The sequence below is a fragment of the Ruditapes philippinarum genome, unplaced genomic scaffold (assembly GCF_026571515.1).
Source record: "Ruditapes philippinarum isolate M1 unplaced genomic scaffold, ASM2657151v2 ctg7033_1_1_1_1, whole genome shotgun sequence".
NCBI lineage: Eukaryota > Metazoa > Mollusca > Bivalvia > Venerida > Veneridae > Ruditapes > Ruditapes philippinarum.
Window position 1 is genome coordinate 22,461 of NW_026856361.1, and position 23,345 is coordinate 45,805.

General features: G+C 33.4%; 1 protein-coding gene and 1 pseudogene across 1 annotated transcript; one reads left to right on the forward strand and one right to left on the reverse strand.

Moving 5' to 3' along the window:
- Positions 1–1,359: 1,359 nt before the first annotated feature.
- Positions 1,360–22,612, reverse strand: LOC132746283 (denticleless protein homolog; annotated as a pseudogene).
- LOC132746284 (uncharacterized) lies at positions 2,677–4,626 on the forward strand. The gene is made up of 2 exons (XM_060735390.1): positions 2,677–3,347; positions 3,516–4,626. Exons 1-2 carry the CDS (start codon positions 2,726–2,728, stop codon positions 3,959–3,961), a joined length of 1,068 nt encoding a protein of 355 aa, XP_060591373.1. The 5' UTR covers positions 2,677–2,725; the 3' UTR covers positions 3,962–4,626.
- Positions 22,613–23,345: the final 733 nt, after the last annotated feature.

Below are 23,345 nucleotides of genomic sequence, written 5' to 3' on the forward strand. Positions count from 1 at the left end.
TATACAGCTTAATTCTACCTGTCATAGATATTTTTTTACAAATTATTTGACCCCATTTAAATCATTGAGCAGCTTTTTTTACAAGTTATTTAACACTTTGTTAAATCATTGAGCAAAGTACAGGAAGGAAAACTGTATCAAATTTACACTGGCATTGTATCATAAAATAGACAAGGCTTTATACATAAAGCTGGACAAAATTAATTATCTATTCTGCATCAAACTATGTTATAAACTGTAAATTGATTAGGAAAATGGGTTGTAGAAGAATTATGAGTTATTGCTGCAATGCTTTGTAATCAATCTCTCAATGTAGTGAAAATTAAAGTGTCCGATGTGTAACAATCATCAATGTATCAGATCTAACTTTTGATGAATACAGAAATTCAATTAAGTTTAAAAACTAATTGTATTACAAGTTCTATTCTATATAATTTGTATCAAAATTTATTACATGTTGCAGAGAACGCAATGCAGTAGGTAATTCTGATTTATTTTGTTTGGAGATGGAATTAGTTTGAAACAATTTTTCAGCTGTATATTGTGAGACAATTCATATTACTAGGAAGTATAGTCGCTTAACAAGCTTTTAAAACATTCATTAATAATTAATTATGAATACTTTTGAAACAAATATATAATTGCCTATGATAATACTTAATGTTCTGTGCCAAGACTAAGGGTCTGCCGACCTTTTTAAGGTAAGTAGACATGCCAAGAAAATGTCTGTCATTTCAACAAAATGTGAATTACATTCTCTACTACAGAATTTTTTGAACAATAAACAACAGTTAGTACATAAAGTTAAAACTAAACCCAGTAAGAAATCAATCAAATGGAATGCAAAAGGTTAGGGGTTTTCTTTTTGTTTCACAAAATATTCCTCACTCAGTTGCACTGCTGCATGATTAGAGCAAAAATGTTATAAATTGTCAGGGATTTTTTCCAGGATTTTGGGAACACGACCCACACCTATGAAATTAGGAATTTCAGCGGTGTTTTGTTAAAAATTGGGGGAAAATGCATGACTGAAATTTTGCAGTGATAACATGGATGCAAACAATTACTGTCTATGATGGGATCTTCAAACATTTAAGCACTATTACAGTGAAGAAGCCCTTATTTACAAAGATTTTAGAATTTTTATTCTATTACAGTGAAGAAGCCCTTATTTACAAAGATTTTAGAATTTTTATTCAATATTTTTAGTTTGTAACTTTCAATTGGGAATTTCTTCCTGTGGATTAGGAAAATAATATACTATTTTCAATTGGGAATATGACCCAATAACGGCTATAAAATAAGCCAAAAAAATCCCTGTTATATCAACATTCATCTTTACTCTGAATTTAGAGTACTTTAACACATCTCTAGCTCTGTCTAGCTAAACCACTGTATAAAACTCTGCTTATAACCAATGTTCAATGTAACATATTCAGTTAACATATATCATGATTTTACAGCTTGCTTTGAAAAGAAAGACACTATTGATGGGATTCCATGTACAGGGCTCTGTAAAGGAAAGAAAAAAGATTAAATCAATAAAATTTTACCAATAAAAGTTATAATTTTTTTATTAAGACAATAAAAAGACACCAAAATCAATGTTAACCATAGCTCAGACATAGTTTAACTAGAGCTGTCATTGAATATCGCGATATCGATATATCATCGATATTCATCATCCGATACAATATAGATGCACATTTTCAAATATCGATACAAGCTAAAATTTATTTATTTCTGTTAGTAAATATATACCCCTCAATTTTGTCTAATAAGAGAAGTCACTAGTTTCCAGTTTTCTAGGCTAACTTGAACTTTAAACTCTGTTTTCAAATGTCAGTGACAAAAATAACAGAAAAGAATCTTTCTGTTAGTTTGTAGTATTTGTACTCTAATACATACATGACTAACACCATGATCCCAATTTATAACACACATTTAAAGGATTTTCATTGTATCTACTGTTGCATATCGTCGATATTTGTCTTTCGGTATATCGATACAAAATTGTCCATCAATGACAGCCCTAAGCCCTACTTCAGGAAATCTTTAGAAGTGTTTTTATGTGCCATTACGGGGCTGAATATACACAGCAGCTGGCTTTTTTGCTTTTGTTCACACCAATTCAGATGAAAAAGGTTTGGTCAAATGACTTGAACAACAACAGTTTTGTCTCCCAGTTATTTGAATCATTTCAAAACAATATTGTGTGAACTAGGACCAAAATCTTGCAACACTCAAAAGAGTAGTTCTTATCGAAAATTACAAAATCGTTCCCGTCTTGATCTTAATTAAATCTGCAATCTGAAACCATTTGATTTTTAAGCGATTTGTCACTAATTGTAGCACATATTTCAGTAAAAAGTGTCTAACATTGTATTCCCACGTTTTGTTCTAAACCAGTAGTGTTTAAGATATCTTTAAGAAATAGAGAGTGGGTAAATAAGTACATCAAAATTGCCCAGACAGGAAATCACTGTAATGACTGACCGAGGCTTTTAGTCGGTTCAATTAAGTTCTCTCATACCGTATCAAAGACTTGACACGCGTCAGAAAGAAATATTACAAAATGGTAACAAGCCTGGTCGTCAACATGATAAAAAAATGTAGGTTAAAACCATATTTAGGAGCGCCCTATAAACTTTTCCGCACGTCCTTATCTCACAACTATTTACATCATTATAAAAAGCCGACGGATTTTAATGGAAACGACATAAACATGGAGATCAGACACGTACACTTAGTTTTTGTAGGATACATTATTTGGTTTCACACATTGCTTACTGCTGCAGCTTCCACAAATGGGGATACATTGAAAATAGTTCTCTCAGAATTAGAAGATTTAAAGATGAAGGTCAATACATGCGAGGAGAGACTGGTGATAAACGACAACAAGTTAATGGCGGTCACCAATGAACAGAGATTACTAGTAGCTAACATGGAAGAAAGACTTCTCGCTGCAGAGGAAAATCTTAAAACAACCGCAGAATTATATGAGAAAAAGTTAGCCAAGTCAGACAGTAAACTCCGTGCCGTTGAAAGAAAACTTACAGTATTTGAGGAGATGTACGGTCGCTTATCTAACAAAGGAGAGCCAATCGAAGACGTTGAAGAAACTGATATGGACGTAAATACCACCGATTTTGACGGGGAAAATAGAAAACACAGTGCTGATGAAGAGAAGTTAGCATCCCTAAATGGGTTCCATGTTTCTGAAACAGTTTATGACAGAACTTTAGAAGAATCTCTGTTGACAGATACTGACAATAACCAAGGAAATATAAGGGACACTAACAACATCGACAATACACGACGCTCATCTATTCAAAAATCAGAAAGGGGTAAGAAACTTAATTAGCAGATAAAGATCGTTTTGAAAACTCCTATTTAATCATAAATTTATTAAGTAGTGTTCAAAGACATCATATAATACATATATACAAATATAAACATGTATTTATATATACAGCAATGCCATGATAATGCAATAGATTTTTTTCTCATTTTAGCTTCGGATCCCATATATCATAAGCGACTTGTGAATCCAGCTGTCAACCATCGTGTTGCCTTCACAGCGCACTTATCAGTCGACGCTACCGAACTTGGGAAAGAGCACACAATTCCCTTTAATCAAGTTCTGTTAAACGAAGGCCAGGCATATGACGCTATCACAGACACGTTCATATGTCCAGTAAACGGGATATATATCTTTCAATCAGCATTAATGAGTGATGGGGAGAAAGTTATCCAAACCGAAATCGTAAAAAATGGTGTGCCTATTGGTAGAATGTATGCAAATGGTAGGAGTATTGGATATGATCAGGGGTTTAATTCTGCAACTATACAATGCAATAAAGGTGATCACGTGTGGGTCAGAGTACACAATCATTTTGGCACTACCGTTTATAATGATTTATATTCTTCGTTTTCTGGACACATCTTGTGGGAAACATAAAACTCTCTTTCAATTGCTTTAATGTCCTTATCACTTTTTTTTTCAATTAGTAATTTGAAATGTACAATAAACAAATACATGTATGTTTGGAATTACACATGTATGTAATAAACATGCAAAGTCGCGAATTGATTTTATTGACAATGACACAAAACCAACACAACTGAAGCTAAATATCTCTTATATCATAGTTTGGATACCTTTTAAAGCTACATGCCTCCAGAGCAGCTAAAATATTTCAATAAACGCAAACTTGAGAAGAAATTAACTAAGCTTGTAAAAAAATGTTAAAAGTAGAAAAGTTTAAGATTCAAGTAATAATTTACATATTATATGGCATTAATGACTGAATTTTCAGGATTTATAACTATATTTCTACTGCGTTACTAACACAGTTATTTTTCATATTTTGACCTCTTTTTGGTACTTTACGTGTGCCATTGATAATGTGAAAATTGCTTCCTTTTGGTTATTTCACAATATTATACATTAAAATACATTTTCAAAATTTCATGAAAATTAGCATGAATCTGGAGGAATGCTGCTTTAAGTCGCATCGCACAGTGTGTTAACTGGAGTATTATCAAAATCGACAATGGTGCCCATTCATGAATAATTTCAAGCTACGGTCCATGCTATGCCTACAAACACACCTCTAACATTTAATTAAAGCTGACTTCAAATTTAAATTTAAAAATGTTGCTTTGACAATGAAATAGAAAGAAAAGCGCGGTTCCTAAAGAACGCCAAAATTAAAATATAATTGAAAGTAGTGCTGGCTCGGTTTGATCAAGAGGCGGCAGTGGTTATTGCAAGCTACAGATATACTAGCACCGGCTTAAGCATAATATGATGAAAATGGTGAAAAATTGTATTTAAAAACGCCCGACGGTTTGTTCATACGGCAGTGATCGATATAACCCTCACTGTGGCACGCACGTGCCATTCTATGACATGTAGCGTATGGTAACCAAGTAAAAGAAGCATGAGTCTTAAATAAAATGAAATTTTGAAAGACACGATTCTTTATTAGTTTTATTTGTGTACTTAAAAAGTGAGGTCATCTATGGAGATTATCTATCCTATCAATAAAACGAAAAATTTGAAAAACAGAAACAACAGTCTACACATTAAAGTAACTGTGTTGTTTGTAAACAAAGTATCCGAGTGCTTAGTACACCCCATCCCAGGGCAAGGCATATTTTTACCGCAAGGCTATATTTTGATCAAACTTTGTCGCTGTCCACTAGATGTTTTATACCCAAACATTATAAAAATTAAGTAATTTGACCTTAAAGGTCAAGGTCAGTTATGGCTTACAGTCAAGGTTAGTCTGGTCATCATAAAGGAACATTCCAAAGGATTGTAATGTCCAAGCATGAAGACAATTCATTCATTAACAAAAAAGCAATAGCCACTTTGGTCCATCTCTAGGTATATTTTCTAAGTTAACAAGGGCAACGTTGTCGCAAAATACGCCCGACACAAAAGCTTTTGACAGAGATGTGGGCATTATAGTTATGCATATAGGAGATATGCTCTGGGCAATATAATATCCGGACAAAATTAGTACATTGTATATTTCATCATCTTTTGTGACCTTGGCATTGCATATATTGATCTAAATTACATGTGTCCCAGCCTTAGTAATGATAATGACCATTTGTGTTACAATCCCTAAATAAATGATGACTAAATGGTCCTTATACAAGTCTTCATATTTTTACCTAAACTCCGGACAAAATTGGACACCGCCGGCCCGCCTGTCCGCCGGACCGTCCGCCCGCCAGGGGAGTTCCTATTATACAACCCGTTTTTCAAACGGGCGTATAAAAACAGTATAGTATATGGCCGAAACATTTAATTTCTTCCACCATAACAAAGTTAAAGAAAAAAGATAATGCAGTCATGTTTAATGAAAAGGTATGCCTTTAGTTCTACAGAACATTTTAAATTAAAACTGAAACCTTTAAATTACACCTGATACACAGATTTTGACACTTAAACAGTCGTTGAAAATGCTACTAAAATGTCGAAAGAAAATAAATCGTTATTTGACTTCAAAAATTCATGTAAGAAAGGCACCGCGCAGGTCACTTTCGTTGTGTTTGATCATGAAATCTTTTCTATGGTCATTCACACTGTACCTTTACCCTGGTATGTACAGGAAGTTATAAGTTCCTTGCTAAAGTGAAGGCAACTAGTGCTGGTAAACGGTTTGACATCCTGCCCAAGCACGATGCGGTGGCTGAACTATGCTCGGGTAAATTCAATATGGCTCGCTGTCATAATCCAGAGTGTAAACTACCACCACCACCACCACAATCATTTCAACTTGGTCTTCCCCCATAAGCACCATTCAACGTAGGTCTCCTTTCTGATCAAGACCATGTGTCACTAATAAATTGATAATAAGCGTAATTTACAATATGATAAAAAATGTAGGTTAACACCATATTAAGAAACACTGTCAAGTGTCAACGAGTTCTTATCTCCGAAAACAAATTGCGATATCATAAAAAGCCACAACGACATAAACATGACTATCAAAAACGTACACTTAGTTTTGTTTGGTTATATTATTTTGTTTAACACACAGCTAGCTGCTTCTGCTGCCACAGATGGAGATAAATTGACTAGAGTTCTCTCTGAACTTGAAGAATTACAGGCGAAGGTCAGCACATGCGAGGAAAGACTGACGATAGTGGAGGTTCACAAAAATGACAACAAGTTGAGAGCGTCCACAAATGAACAGAGATTGGCTCACGTGGAGGAAAGACTTCTCGCTGCAGAGAGAAAACTTAGAATAACCGAAAATATTTATGAGAAAAAGTTAGCTCAGACAGAGAGTAAACTTCGTGGAGCAGAAACCAAACTAAACGTCGTTGAAAAGCTACATGACCGCTTAGCACACATAGAGAAGTTGATCGTAGGCTTAAGTTCTAAAGATGGTTACATTGAATCGGTCAAGGAAGCAGCCAATAGTTTGAGAATACAACTGCCACAGAATCCGATAAGGGAAAAGATATCTAATGCAAAGATACTTGGTATCCTCGAAGAAAAGCATGGGGATGAAACTTACAATAAAACCAACACTCAAAGAGATGGCCTTTACAATATCGCTGAAACACGACGATCATCTAGTCGAAAAATAGAGACAGGTAAGAAACCATTTATATATCAAAATTGAGTTCCTATGATGAAAATACGGTAACACGATGATGAAATGGTGAATCGAAATGGAATGATAACATGACGGCAAAATTCGATGGGATAATGGTGGTAGCACGATGGGATGATTTCCAAAATGCAGAATTGCATCACCATTTTACCATCGTATTTTCATTATCGTATTAAAGGGTTTTCATCATTGTGCCATCATCATAGCTAAGGTAAAATAAAAACTCACGTTTGTCCAAACGGAGCATAGTAGTCATGGCATTTGACGTTGAACAAACTTGAAAGAGGAATATGTAAGAATTACATGCATAAATATTTTTTGATAATAAATGATCTCTCCAGTTATCAATTATGATTGGGAATAGCAATTTACAATAGCTTAACACGAGCAATTAGTGTGTGCTAAATTACCCTTTTTTCAATAAAGGAAAAAAAAACATGATCCAATACGATTTGCTTAGAATATTATATACCGGTATTGGCGAATGCACGCCAAGTTATAACGCAACGAACGTCAGTCAAAATATCCACACTCTTTTACAACCATAATGGTAACAGGATAAGCAATTTAAGTTCCCCTCGTCTATCTTCCTTCTCTGTCAAACCCCTCATGACGATGTAGAAAATCTAATCATAGATCAGATACTATATCAACAATTGAGCATATAAATATAAGATTTGAAGTTCTTTTTGTATATTTTAAGGGTCCAACTTTCCCTACTCGAAGCGACTTTTGGGTGTAGTCGTAAGTCACAGACCTGCTTTTTCAGCCTTTTTATCCGATCACGTATCTGGACTGGGAAAAGAGCAAACAATTCCATTTGATGACGTTTTGTTAAATGAAGGTAATGCATACGACCCAGTTCTGCATGCATTCATATGTCCGGTCAATGGGATATACATGTTCCAATCAGCTGTAAACTGTGTGCAGTATCAATATATGCAGACTGAAATCGTCAAGGATGGCACAACATTGACAAGAATGTACTCTTCAGGAGCTACCGGTAGTGATGGGTATGATCAGGGCTTTAATTCTGCCATTGTGAGATGTAATCAAGGGGAAAGAGTCTGGGTTAGAGTTCATTATGTATTTGGGACGTCAGTATTCAGCTGGCGGTACTCTTCTTTTTCAGGCTATATTCTGTGGGAAGTGTAATTTTACTGTAAAGAAATACATACATGCAATGTCATTAAAGAAAAACAAAACTTCTTAAATGAAAGGAGAATTTATTGTCCTTTGTATAAAAATATACATCAAGAAATTAACATAAGTAAAAGTAAATATTGTAATGAACACTTCAGTCATAAGGTAGATTAATATAAGAACACAATATGGTAACACACTTGTAACTTTAAAACAAAAAATAAAATAAACTGTTGCCTAATTAAATCAGCAAGAATTTATTTTATTTTTGAAACACAAATCTGAAGTACCACAGGTTGAGAACAACAAGTTCTAAGTCGTAACATGATTATCAAGTAATTTATGTAAGGGCCTTTAGAGCACAAATGAGAAATGAAAGTACATGTATAATTTTTGATGGGTTTTATGTAGCACCAACACAACATCAGTCATATGGCCACTTTTCTGGTGGAGGAAAGCCTCAAGCAAAGACGGGAACCCCAAGTAGAACTACAACTGAAAGGAACACATGCAAGGGCTAACATATTTGAAATACATGTAAAATACATAAACATATAGGAACACAAGAAGGTAAAGCATGAAGACACAACAGTTACAACAATTTCTACATTTCTAAAGAACAAAAGTTTCTATAATTTATAATACCTTGGAGTAAAGCTTATATACAAGTGGCAATCCCCTTAATCTAAAGAAAGTAAAAGTATAAACTTCAAATCTCTCTTCAAATGATATCTTGAAGAAATATATTATATAAAGAACAGTGAGTTTCATCTTTATCATGCCAGTTGTATAAGGCAGTAAAAAAGACAAATTTTATTTTACAGCACAATATTCCCCCATTTTTTTACTTTATGTGTTGCATAGTTTTTAAAGAATCCAAAGACAATCATATACAGCTTAATTCTACCTGTCATAGATATTTTTTTTAAAATTATTTGACACCATTTAAATCATTGAGCAGCTTTTTTTTACAAGTTATTTAACGCTTTGTTAAATCATTGAGCCAAGTCCAGGAAGAAAAACTGTATCAAACTTACACTGGCAGTGTATCATAAAATAGACAAGGCTTTATACATAAAGCTGGACAAAATTAATTATCTATTCTGCATCAAACTATGCTATAATCAACTGGCAGAAGTCTAATAATTATTTACTATAATTTGATTAGGTAATTGGGTCGTTAAAGAATAATGCGCGAGGTACAGCTGCAAAGCTTTGTAATTAATCTCTTTATGTATTGAAAATTAAAGTGTCAGGTGTTAGAATCATCAATATATCAGATCTAACATTTTGTTGAATACAGAAATTCAATTAAGTTTAAAAACTAATTTTATTACAAGTTGTATTCTATATAATTTGTATCAAAATTTATTACATGCTGCAGTAAATGCATTGCAGTAAGAAATTCTAATCTATTTTGTTTGGAGATAGAATAATTTTGAAACAATTTTTCAGCTGTAAATTGTGTGACAATTCATATAACCAGGAATTGTAGTTGCTTAACAAGCTTTTAAACATTCATTAATAATTACTTATGAATACTTTTGAAACAAATATATATTTGCCTAGCATTAGATTATATTTAATGTTCTGAGCCAAGATTAAGGGTCTGCCAACCTTTTAAAGGTAAGTAGACGTCACATGCCAAGAAAATGTCTGTCATTTCAACAAAATGTGATTTACATTTTCTACTAGTACTACAGAATTGTTTTGAATAATAAACAACAGTAAGTACAGATTAAAAATAAAGTTAAAACTGGTAAGAAATCAATCAAATGGAATGCAAAAGGTTTGGGGTTTTCTTTTTGTTAGACAAAATATTCCTCACTCAGTTGCACTGCATGATTAGAGCAAATATGTTATATCAACATTCATCTTTACTCTGAATTTGGGAACTTGAACACATCTCTAGCTCTGTCTAGCTAAACCACTGTAGAAAACTCTGCTTATAACCAATGTTTAATGTAACACATTCAGTTAACATGTATCATGATTTTGAAGCTTGCTTGGAAAAGAAAGACACTATTGATGGGATTCCATGTACAGGACTCTGTAAAGAAAAGAAAAAAAAATTAAATCAATAAAATTTTACCAATAAAAGTTATAATTTTTTATTAAGACAAATAAAAATACGCCAAAATCAATGTAAACCATAGCTCAGACATAGTTTAACTTGGTTAAACATTGAATTCAGATGTACAAACTTTTACTGTAGTTAAAATAATGTACATATTATTAAACTGTTGAACATGGAATTTCTCAGACAACTGTACTGTGAGCAGGTTCTCAAAGACATAACCTTTCCCACTGTGCAAACCAAGTTTTTTGACAAAGAAATGAAGACACACTAATTTAATTCACTACCTTAATTTTAGGTGATGATGTCGGACTTCTCTCTATTTCCTGTGACGACTCTGTACCTGAACTGTCACTCAACTTGTCCAACAGTTTCCCACGGCATTTTTTGCTCTGTGGACTATGTCTCGCAAGTTTCTGAATTCTCATTTGTGTCAGCCAATCAACTGTCTTCTTTTTATCCTCCTCTGCCTCAGGCTGTTGGGCTTTTCTCTGTGGACCATCAACAACAAGATTTGGTAAATTAGCTGTAGGGGACTGATAAATATTACTATCTAGTTCTTTTAAAGACACTCTAGCTGGAGACTGAAACATGTCCGGGATAACAAATTGTTTCTTGACAGGGCTTTCAATAAAGTCACATATTGAGTCTATAACCACTTTCTTAGGACTTGGAGTATTTTCCTTGTCCACTTTTATCACATTAAAATCTTCTCTATCAGTTTCGCTACAAACTCTCTGCTTTTTATGTTTTTCTGGTGAATTCTCATCATCATCCACCAGCTTTCTTTTGCATGACTTACGAACATTTTGTTTCTCATTTTTTTGACTATCTTTATTTTCCTTAACACATTTCACTTCACTATTTTTAGTAAGTGTTTTGTCTTTTCGAGTATCAACTGTATCAAATTTTGGTTTCTTAGCAGCACTAGAGGATTCTGCCACAGTTGGTAAAGCACTTATGGATGAAGTTTTATTGTCTGCCAATTTTTCTGTTCCAATATTACCAGATGTGGATGGAACATTTTTGTTACTAATGGAATCAGATGTGTGAGTCTCAGGGGCACTAGCACTACGTTTGAGCCACATCTTTATGGAGGGAGATGGTGATGCCTGTACACTGATCTTTGCTTGTTTGGGGGTTACAGCCTTGACAGGACCAAATGGTAATGTAGCAGATCTCTTCATGGCTGCCTTGGGGGAACGTTTGGGAGTCTGTGGACCCGAATCAACTGATGTTCCTGCAAAATATACCAAAGTAATTAACTATCATCATTTATCAGTAAAGAATATTGATACACTTTTTGGATGTTATAAGGCAGGATATTAGTCAGACTGTTTTAGAGTAAACTTCCAGGACTGATGATTCAAGCAAAGATACTTCTTACTTACCACCTTTTTAGAATGAGCTAAATTTCACTAAATCTCCTGAATGCATAAAATAAAACTTGTCCAGAATTCATAAATTTTCACGGCAATAAAGATAACCCATTAACTGGTAACATGTCTGTACCTATATCTCTATGTGTTCTCTCAGCAGAGCCTGTGATACCACACGATATATCTGTCCTTCCTAACTTCTTCCTTATATCAGCTGTAGAGTCATATCTCCATACTCTAACAGTGTTATCATCCGATGTTGTCACCAGCTGCAAAACCAATAATATCTTCTGATACATGTATAATGTTAACTAACTCAAAAAGGTAAAACATTACACTGAAATTCTGCTTCTTCTTATCATACAACTAGACAGGCTTTTCTGAAAACTTCTTCAAAACATGTATTTTTTTTAAATTTGTAAGCAATACTAAAGCAGTTCAAGAACATGAGAAATTGATTAAACCAATGATTATTGGTAGAAACTTTTGTACAGACTGAAAACACAATTTTAATTAAAATGTTGTGTCCAATCATGTTGTAGGAAAGTAAGTAATATACTTGTAGATAATGAGATAAAGGCTGTACATTTTAGTTGTTTTAACAACTCCTTTATGTTCATGAAGCCTGTGGGAATGTTCTTTCTTCAAGTTTAACACCTTTATCAAACTATATTGACATTACATCAACAATCACAATGGCTATTAAAAGGGAAATAACTACTGGAAAAAAATCTGTTTTTTTTTGTAAACCTACATATTTTGTTTGATTAGTATTATGAAACAAGCTCCTTGAAGAACTGTGGTCCACCTCAATCTCTCAATGAGATGTCTGCAGTAGTAAAGTGCAGTCTGCCAGAAAGTGACCAGGACTTTTTGTTATAAAGGGCTATAGAGGTGATTATATATCACATGGTGTCTATGCAGTTGGACACTTACCCTATATAAATCAGTATTACACCAAGCAACATCTGATATCTCACTTCTATGACCTTTCAATATAACAGGACTGGCATTCGGTTTATTTACCTGTATCATACATTAAAACTGCATTTAATTCAAACACAAAACAGACTTGTTTATAAATCTTACTAACACTAGAGGTCATATGGGGACTTGCTAGTTTGTGGGTCAGGAAGACCTAAGGTACCATACTCCTGTGTAGATGTGGTTACCTGAGTAAAACCACAGATATTCTATGTGCTAGCTGGAGAGCTTCCTCAAATAAAATAATTCATAGTGCAGGATTCATACTCACTGCTGTGAGGAAATAGTGATTCATTCAGCAAATTTATCTACTTGGTAAACTTTACATAAATGCACCTTATTTTTTTGGGTCTAAACAGACAAATTTGTGTGATACAACATAAACAAACTTTAAAGCTGCACGCCTCCAGATGAGCCAAATTATTTCAAGAAAATCAATATTGCGAAAAATGTACTAAAATTTTAAGAAATGTAAAAGATCCAAGATCCAAGTTATATTTTACATGTTATGTGTGTTTACGACTGATTTCGCAGTATTTTATTACCATATTGCTACTGCGTTACTAATGCAGTAAGGGCTGTTTTTGCATATGTTGACCATTTTTTGGTAGTTCTCGTGGAAAAAGTGCTGATTGCAATATGTAAATTACTTTATTTGTTCACCTCACAATATTTTACTTTTAAATACATTTCCAAAATTATCATGAAAATTAACATGAATCTGAAGGTGTGCTGCTTTAAAATATATAATGATAACAAGCTACTTTCGCAATGAATTTTAGAGAATTTTTAGACACTTTTAAGAGATTAGCTGTTCTTAACTACTCAAAAATTGATAATTTAGCAGATCTATACATTTTTATTACAAAACAGTATCATATAAATTTAAGATAAACTTTATAGCTAAAAGTATATAATGGATCCTAGCTGTAGGGATAACAAGAGCCATGTTAACATGGCCATCCCTGCCGAATGTGTTTGCTCATTGGAAGAATATATATGTAGTAGAGCAGGTTATCAAAATTTTAAACTAATGCAGCCAGCAGTAAGAAGTGTGGTCACAAAGATATAAAAACATTATTACGAATAGTGTTTAAATGTACATTTAAAATGATCAGCAGTTCAGCACATTACCTGCCAGATATAAGCCTGTTCATCTGTAGATCCACTCAGTAAAAACTCATTGTCTGGACTTAATACAGACTTCACATAAAATGATGTATTCCTGTGCCCCTTATATGTACACACTGAAAATACAAATATCAATCTAATGGCTTGATCAATATTATCTTTGAAAATTATTAGTAAGATGGTATTGGTTAGAATTCTCTCCCTTTACATGAATGACATACCAGTATACGTGAATTGCCTTTCTTGACCACAAACTACTGTAAATTTGTTTCAAACTTGCAATATTGTTTGGCCTCTTTCCATGACTAACTCCTTAAATTTAATAATTAAACCTTTTGAGATGTTGAAAGACCCTAAGAGTGTAACCACTTTTGTAAATAACTTAATTCTATCTTAAAGTACCATCAATAACTAAAGCTGACTATACACAATGTAATATATTTCGAAACTTCAGAAATATCAATTGATTCTTCAACATGTTATAGGGTACAGTACCTACAATTGCTCTAGAAATCTCAATGACAAAACTTGTATCTCTAAAACAGTCTTTTTTTTTTTTGAAGCCCAACAGGTTACTTCGTTTAATGTCCCCGTCATAGGTAAAATAGGGTCGGGGATCCATCCGCTATTTTACCTTACAAGTTTTCTAACAAACAATATATACACAATATGACAAGGACAACATAATTATGTAACAAGAACTGTCGGAGGACAGTAACGCTCGACTATTCGAAAATTTGTCACAAGGGTGTTTCATTGAGTATAATAATACTTACCTATATAAATACATAAAATTGTACGAAAAGGTACAAACCCTTCAAGTTTCAATACAATCACAGAGAACAAGTGTGTGAAGTTTCAAACCATTCCCTTCAGTAGTTATGGAGATACCAGCTTACACACAAAAACTTAACCACAAATTTATGAATCTAAAAAGGGGAATAATTATGCAAAAAAGTAAATCAGAGTTATGGGACTTGTGCCAATCATCTTAGATAATCACAGAGACCAAGTGTGTGAAGTTTCAATCCATTCCCTTCAGTAGTTATGGAGATACCAGCTTACACGCAAAAACTTAACCAAGAATTTCTAAGTCGAACAAGGGGCATAATTATGTAAAAAAGCAAATAAGAGTTATTGGACTTGTGCCAATCATCTTAGATAATCACAGAGAACAAGTGTGTGAAGTTTCAATCCATTCCCTTCAGTAGTTATGGAGATACCAGCTTTAACATACAAAAACTTAACCAAGAATTTCTAAGTCAAAAAAGGGGCATTTTTATGTAAAAAAGCAAATCAGAGTTATGGGACTTGTGCCAATCATCTAAGATAATCGCAGAGAACAAGTGTGTGAAGTTTCAATACATTCCCTCAGTAGTTATGGAGATACCAGCTTACACGCAAAAACTTAACCAAGAATTTCTAAGTCGAAAAAGGGGCATAATTATGTAAAAAAGCAAATCAGAGTTATGGGACTTGCGCCAATCATCTAAGATAATCACAGAGAACAAGTGTGTGAAGTTTCAATCCATTCCCTTCAGTAGTTATGGAGATACCAGCTTACATACAAAAACTTAACCAAGAATTTCTAAGTCAAAAAAGGGGCATAATTATGTAAAAAAGCAAATCAGAGTTATGGAACTTGTGCCAATCATCTGAGATAATCACAGAGAACAAGTGTGTGAAGTTTCAATCCATTCCCTTCAGTAAGTTATGGAGATACCAGCTTACATACAAAAACTTAACCAAGAATTTCTAAGTCGAAAAAGGGGCATAATTATGTAAAAAAGCAAATAAGAGTTATGGGACTTGTGCCAATCATCTTAGATAATCACAGAGAACAAGTGTGTGAAGTTTCAATCCATTCCCTTCAGTAGTTATGGAGATACCAGCTTACACGCAAAAACTTAACCAAGAATTTCTAAGTCAAAAAAGGGGCATAATTATGTAAAAAAGCAAATCAGAGTTATGGGACTTGTGCCAATCATCTTAGATAATCACAGAGAACAAGTGTGTGAAGTTTCAATCCATTCCCTTCAGTAGTTATGGAGATACCAGCTTACATACAAAAACTTAACCACAGGGACGCCGACGCCGACAAATGGGTGACTGCATTAGCTCGATTATTCTACAAATAGTCGAGCTAAAAACAGTCTAAAACAGTCTTGATGTTACCAAGCCTTGACTTTTCCAAAGAAAGACTTATACCTTTCATTTACATGCTCAATAAAACTGAGTCTGTGATTTTCAAAACAATATTCTTGTGGAATAACCTGTATAAACAAAATTTTCATAGTTATTAAAGTGGTCTCAAAGTCACAATTTTTAATATTTACTTGGACAGTGTAATTGGACCATTTTCCACTTAATAGCCAACCACATGCCCTTTAAGGTGAAGATGTTTTATTATAAAGAATGGAACAGATAACAAGAGCTGTCCGTAAGACAGCGCGCTCGACTTTTTTATTGCTTGCCAATAAAAAAAGTTTTTGCAGTAAAAGGCAATACAAGAATCTCTGTATTTTTAAAGTGAACTAGTTGTTTGATACCCTTGAATATTACAGCAATGTTTATATGACATAATTTATGGTAAAGTGAACAAGTGGATAGGAATGAATTTTTTTAGATTTTTTAAGTTTTTTAGTGCTTGCCTATAATACAAAACATTGACAGTTAAGGGCCATAATTCAAATAAAATCTTTGACAGAATTACCTTCTCCTGGACATGTTTGGGAATCATGATTGTAAACAAGTATTCCAACTTTCAAATTAATATCTCAAACAGTTCAGTCAAAAAGTGGACTGGTACTAAAAACTTAACCAAGATTCTAAGTCGATAAAAGGCCTTAATTTTTTAAAACAAATCCTTGACAGAGTTACCTTCTCTTGCGTACAGATGGGGGTAATGATGTGAAATAGCATTAAAAGTTTCAAAGCAATATCTCAAAGGGTTAAGGCAATAAGTGGATTTTACCCATATTCAATGTATTTTCTAAGTCAAAAAGGGGCATAATTCTGTCAAAAACCTTGACAGAGTTATGTCCTCTTGTCTGTTGATGAAGGTCGTGATGGTAAACAAGTATGGTCAGTTTCAAAGCAATACCTCCAATGGTTTTGAAATAAAGTGAGGTGGTACAAAAAACTTAACCAAGCTCAATACACTTTCTAAGTCAAAAAGGGCCATAATTCTGTCAAAAACCTTGACAGAGTTATGTACTCTTGTCTGTAGATGGAGGTTATGATGGTGAACAAGTATGGTAAGTTTCAAAGCCATACTTGTAATACTTCTGAAATAAAGTGGGGTGGTACGAAAAACTTAACCAAGGTGTGACGCCAACGCCGACGCCGGGGCGAGTAGGATAGCTCCCCTTTTCATAGAAAAGTCGAGCTAAAAACATGACATATAAGTAATACCTGGTTCTTGTTTATATGAGATAAAATCATAACAGTAGATGACATCATCTGTACAGTTAGCGTACAACTTTGTAAAATACGAGTCAAACGTTAGACTGGAAAACCCTGAAAATACAGCAATTGATTAATTGATAACAAATTTACAGTGAGCAAAAATAATCATGGGAGTGGAAACAAAGATATGTTTAAGACTGGTCTAAACTGTTGACTACTTGCATTAAATATTAAAATCCCTTACTTAAGACAGTCCAAAATTGAAAGCATCAGAAGTCCATTAAACATAAATTAGGAAGTGAAATGGTAAGTTGGCAAGTATTGGTGAATATAATTCCTGTATTTACCATGTGTTCTTTTTGAGCTCCCAGTGTATGGAAAATTGTACACAGCTGAAGCACTATCCGATTTTATTTTCCTAATATCCCAAACCTTCACACATCTGTAAATTATAAAAGGAAGGTTCCATGATTAAATTTATGGATTGTAGCAATGCTTAAAATCAACTAAGACTATCGCTGAATGCGAATAATACCCCCACCAATGTCCTTGACAGAACACGACTTGGAAAGGTGGTTAAGGGAATAAACTTTTTGTGGCATTAATACATATACATAATCTCTGGCGAAAAAAGACTAATTGTTCTGGTAATAGTATAAATATATATTTTTAAATCATGTTCGAAACAGTTACAAATAACCTTTCATTTTCCCAATGTACTAAACATTTTCTAAGTCAATTTTTGACCTTCAAGTGTGGCCTTGACATGGGTAAGATGGGTTCTGCACATTGCCCAGTTGGGGTGAACATTTGAGTAAAGTTTGAAGAAAATCCTTCAAAATGCAATACAGAGTTATGAAACTTGACCTGCATATCTTATTTGTGACACCTCATATATCTTTTAAGTTTCAAGCAAATACCTGTGCTAGTTTCAGAAATATCCAAGTACATGTTAAAATTTAAGAACATTTTCTAAGTCAATTTTTGACCTTCAAGTGTGACCTTGACCTTAAGCAAGCAAAAGGGTGACATGGGCTCTGCACATCCCCTTGTTGAGGTGAACATTTGAACCAAGATTGAAGAAAATCTTTCAATTAGTGTAGGACTTACAGAGCTGACACGACATACTGTCTAATATTTGACTGTTTATTTTTGACCTTCAATTGTGACCTTGAACTTGAGCTGAAACATGGGCAACATGGGTTCGGTACATCCCCTTGTTTAAGTGAACATTTGAGCCAAGTTTGAAGAAAACCTTTCAATTAGTGTAGGACTTACAGAGCGGACATGACATACTGTCTAATATTTGACCTTCAATTGTGACCTTGACCTTGAGCTGACACATGGGCAACATGGGTTCTGCACATCCCCTTGTTGAGGTGAACATTTGAGCAAGGTAAACCATTTGATCAGTGAAATGTAACATTTATATTCTTTATGTACTATATACTCCAGCTTACCCATCGACAGCTCCTGATGTGGTCAACATATTATCATTCTGGAAGACAACACAGGTCACTGACTGCTGACAATACTGAAATATAATAACTAATGTATACACAACATATATACAACATATACATAATCTCATAAAATAGCTCTACCTCATTCTCAAATCTTTAATTTAGTTACCATATTGTAAAATGTAATATAATTTATCAAATAATTTGGAATGATGCCAACTAATTTCTTATCGTTAATGTTCATTTCAAGTTGATGTTTCTTTATTTCTATGGGCGTTATGATCCACAAAATAAATACAAAGTAGTCTGAATGTTACTTTACATGTTTTGGCAGAAATACAAATTTCTTATCCAATTAACTAAGTAAAGCCTACCTTTAAATTACATACTAATATTATTTTATTGGTTGGTTTTGAAGTCATACAAAAAACTGTTAAGGTCATATGGCAACCTTCCCAGCTTTAATGTGGGAGAAAACCCAAAGTTTTCTTTACCCCTCAGTAGAACCACTTTCCACAATTTAGATGGATAGCATCCTCACATTAAAGAACCCAAAGTCATTATGGGGTCTTGAACCTAAAGCATGATATGGGGTAAATAATTCAGTCAGTGGCCAGCCACCTATGACGGACAAGTCAACCGTAGAAAACTGCTGCTCGAGATAATGTCATCATTTCTAAAAATGATGACATAAACTGTGACCTACCTGTGATGTAATGGGACCAAGACGAGATTTCTTCCTCTTACTGGAAGTTTGTTGTAATACACTATGTGCATTTTTTATCACACTATATCAACTAAACTTTGCTACCTGAATAAGTAGAACTATTGTCCTAAAAGTACAGACTTATGATTTAACTGAAAATGTTGTTCATAGGACTTGTCCGAATGATACCCCACATTACAAGTTTTGTCCCAATCATACAGACAAGTTTGAACAGACAGATAGAATCTTTATTGATCACATCATTGGGCATATATAATGTACTCTATTCACCAGAACAGTTTTTGTACCTTATCAAAAGTTAACCTTTCTATGCTGAATTTATGGGAATACATCTGACTAGCTATAGAAACTCGACTTATTTTATGGAACTTAACATTGAAGATACAAATTATAAATACAAATATTCAGAAATTTCAAAAATCAATTGTTCTAATGGCTTTAAAAAAAAGTAAGAACAAATTCAATAGTAATTCATTATGACAATAATCTGTTAAATAAACCCTGTAATATGTAACAGTGACATACTTTAACATTACATCTAGTATCCCATAATCTAACATGGCCATCTCTACTACCATGAGGCAAACACGGCTGTAAATTATGAAAGTATACATGAGGTTATGTCAATCAATACACTTCCAACCATGTAACTGCATCAAATACCTTCTTACTAAACTACTTACTGTTATAATGGTCCAGGGAACATCAACCAGACAACCTTTTTGGAACATTTTTCTAATAGCAAATTTCAATAATTTTAAGCTAAAGGTACAAAAATTTGACACAGTTACAGCTAGGTTCTATTCTCCTAACTAACAACGTAAGTTATGTGGACACTAATATCTGAGCCGTCAAGGAGGGTATCAAAATTCACCTAAATATGTACATACTACAGTACCAACGTGTCGGACTAGATATGTAATAATGTTTTATTTGTATTTAAGTTATCAAAATATCCATTATTATTCAGTAAAAAAAGTTTACCCTCTGTGAGATTAAAAGTTTAACAATTTTCAAATTCAAAATCATATTTTGATAAACTTAAAACTGAGTTTAATTTATAATGAAGATAATATATGTACCATCATCTTGTGGTCGGTACTTTACGGACCGCTACAGAGCTGCTGTGACCATTTAAATGTGAGGGAGTTTTTTTCTTGTTTGGTACATCCCACAGACATATAGTTTGAATATCCTGATGCGGTGAGAAGTTTCTGTTCTTCTCTCATCCATTCTCACATCAAATACAGCATTACTGTGTGCTATCCAATCTGAAATTTCCAAATATAACTGCAGTGCTCTTGAAAGAGCATCATTTTTTACAAATAAAGTTCATGAAAAAAACAAGAAATTTCAAATCTGTCACATTAAAGTTGACCTTCAGCTTTTCTAAAGGTTAAAATATCTTTTTTTTAGATAAAATATTTTGCATCAATGTCAAATCAGAAAAGAATTAAGGTCAAAGTTCCGACAGCAGTTTGACAGTGAAGCCAACAGATTTTTGCTATTTTAAGAGCTCTGGCGACCAATTTTGTGCAGCCGAAGCGGAAAATGCCGGGGATATGCCAAAACTACGGATGGTACTGATCAATCCTCTGAAAGTTCATTGAAATTCCACCAGCAGTTTGACATTTGAAAGACAGATATATAGCTCCGGAGGCCAATTTTTGCAGCAAGACAAAATATTCTGTAGTATTGGTGTCTGTAGAAAGCCTCTAAAACTGATAATGCACTTGTTACTGTGATGTAGTGCTTGTTCACCAGCTAGGTTGGTGTTGTAATAGTACCACACTACCACATTCATCAACCAATGCTAGAACATGTTCCGTGTTTTTACCTGTGTATGCAAATCATATAAATAACAAAATTATACAGTCAATATGAACCCAATCTGTTTAGTACATTCTATGCTATCTGGCACAGCTTTACACAATTGGCTATTTCAATTCATGTAATTTAGTTTAAAAGAGATTTTTCCCAAATTAACCCTGAATGAAAAATTTCATACTTTATATAAATTTTTAAATTAGCAGGTAAGATAAAGATTATTAATGATTTCTTGACTAATGTTTTGCAAGAATATGCTCATCATATTCAACTTTATGATGGTGAACTTTTAATTTTGTATATATAGATTAATAATATACTGTCATCATGTTTACGGGTTCAGACGAAATATCCGTTCCAAGGTTACCCCCCCCCCCCATGGGCGGTGCCCAAGGGACAGCTATTTCAATCTGAATCAGCAAACATATGTCAGATATATTTTTTTTTATGCATACTTTTTTTTTTATATTTGAATTGGTTTACCCTCAATAGGATATTTTGTTCATAGGATAAATTATTATCATTTCATCCCTAACTATGTTCTTACAAATAGCTTATGAATTTACAACTTTAATAGCAACGGCAAATGAACGTCATCCTAAGTACATTGTTCCCGTTTCTAAAAAATGCGCCGAAATGATTTCATTTTTATGCAGTTCATTCATAAAATGCGCGCTAAAATGAGTTGTTGTATGCCATGCCAGATGAAGTTTCCCAGCATGAGTAATAACTAAGGAAAACGTAGTCTACTATGCAAGAAAGAACTCAACTGTAAACATGTAACATTTATTTACAGCAAAAGTCTATGTTATTTTGAATCATCCATGGAACTTTTAGAGAATTGTAACAATAAGCTGTGAAAATTAACTACCTTTACTGAAACTGCAGGCTAATGGAGGAATAGGTGACTGAAAAGACAATAACAACAATATCTAAATCAATGATCCTGAAAAAATATAGAGTTACCCTTTAAGTTTAACCAGCTTAAATTTTGTGAGTTGAAATTATTTGTGCCTGTAAAAATGTTAGCCTCACAAAAATAATTCCAACCCTTTACTTTTATAAATTATTTTTAAAATAATACAAACAATTTTTTTCCTAACATTACTGAATGTGTTAATCTGTACACAGAGAGAAACCAGGATTGATGCCATTTGAAGACAGGTAAATGAACCATATTCAGGACTTTTTTCACAGCTATGGTAAGAGTCTAAAAAAAGCTAGCACAACTTACCTCATCCTCTGAACTTAAAACCGGATATTCATCTGAACTATGACATCTTAAATTTTCCAATAAATTTGAAGATACATACAGGAAAATTGATAAATTCCTGGAAAAGAAAATATGAGCTTTTTTCAATCAAAAGGCATAGTCTAAACTTACACAATTCATTGATTATTTTCAACCTTGGTATTAGAACTGATTAAAAAAGAAAATTCATAGGATTAATGAAGATCAGTCGTTACCAGAAGCACCACATTGTTCTTAATCCAAAGAGCTGGGTCTCACAAGATTGCATTTCAACTCTATAAAACTTATCTATAGCTTAAAAAAACCCAACAATTTCAAATAGGTTGTTGTATTTAAAATGACATCTGTCAAAAATCATCAGGGCTTTTTTTCTTCTGTAGCAGGGGTAGTTTGGCTTCCCAGGGTTTTTTACCAAGATTTTGGGAAATCAGACCCCATACCCATGGAATTGGGGGAATTTCAGCAATAGTTTTAAAATTTGGGTCAAAAGGCATGAAAATAATATTTAATATTTTAATAATTGCAGTGATTAAATTAATGCAAAGAATCACTGTCTAGGATGGCTTCTTCAAACATTAATAAACAACCATAAAGTGAAGAAAGCCCTTATTTAAAGATTTTAGAATTTGTTATTTATTTAATATTTTCATTTTGTAATTACAATTGGGAATTTTTTCCTGTGAATTGGGAAAATATACTATTTTCAATTGGGAATATGACTGAATATCGGCTATAAAATAAGCCAAAAATAAATCCTTGCTTCCCTGAAGGAGTTTATATTTTAAAAATCATGCAGTTTTCCTCCAAAAGTT

Excerpts from the sequence above, each read along its gene's own strand:
- LOC132746284 (XM_060735390.1), top strand. The coding sequence starts at position 2,726 with ATGGAGATCAGACACGTACACTTAGTTTTTGTAGGATACATTATTTGG. Across the intron at positions 3,348-3,515 it reads TATTCAAAAATCAGAAAGGG|CTTCGGATCCCATATATCAT; the intron begins GTAAGAAACTTA and ends TTCTCATTTTAG.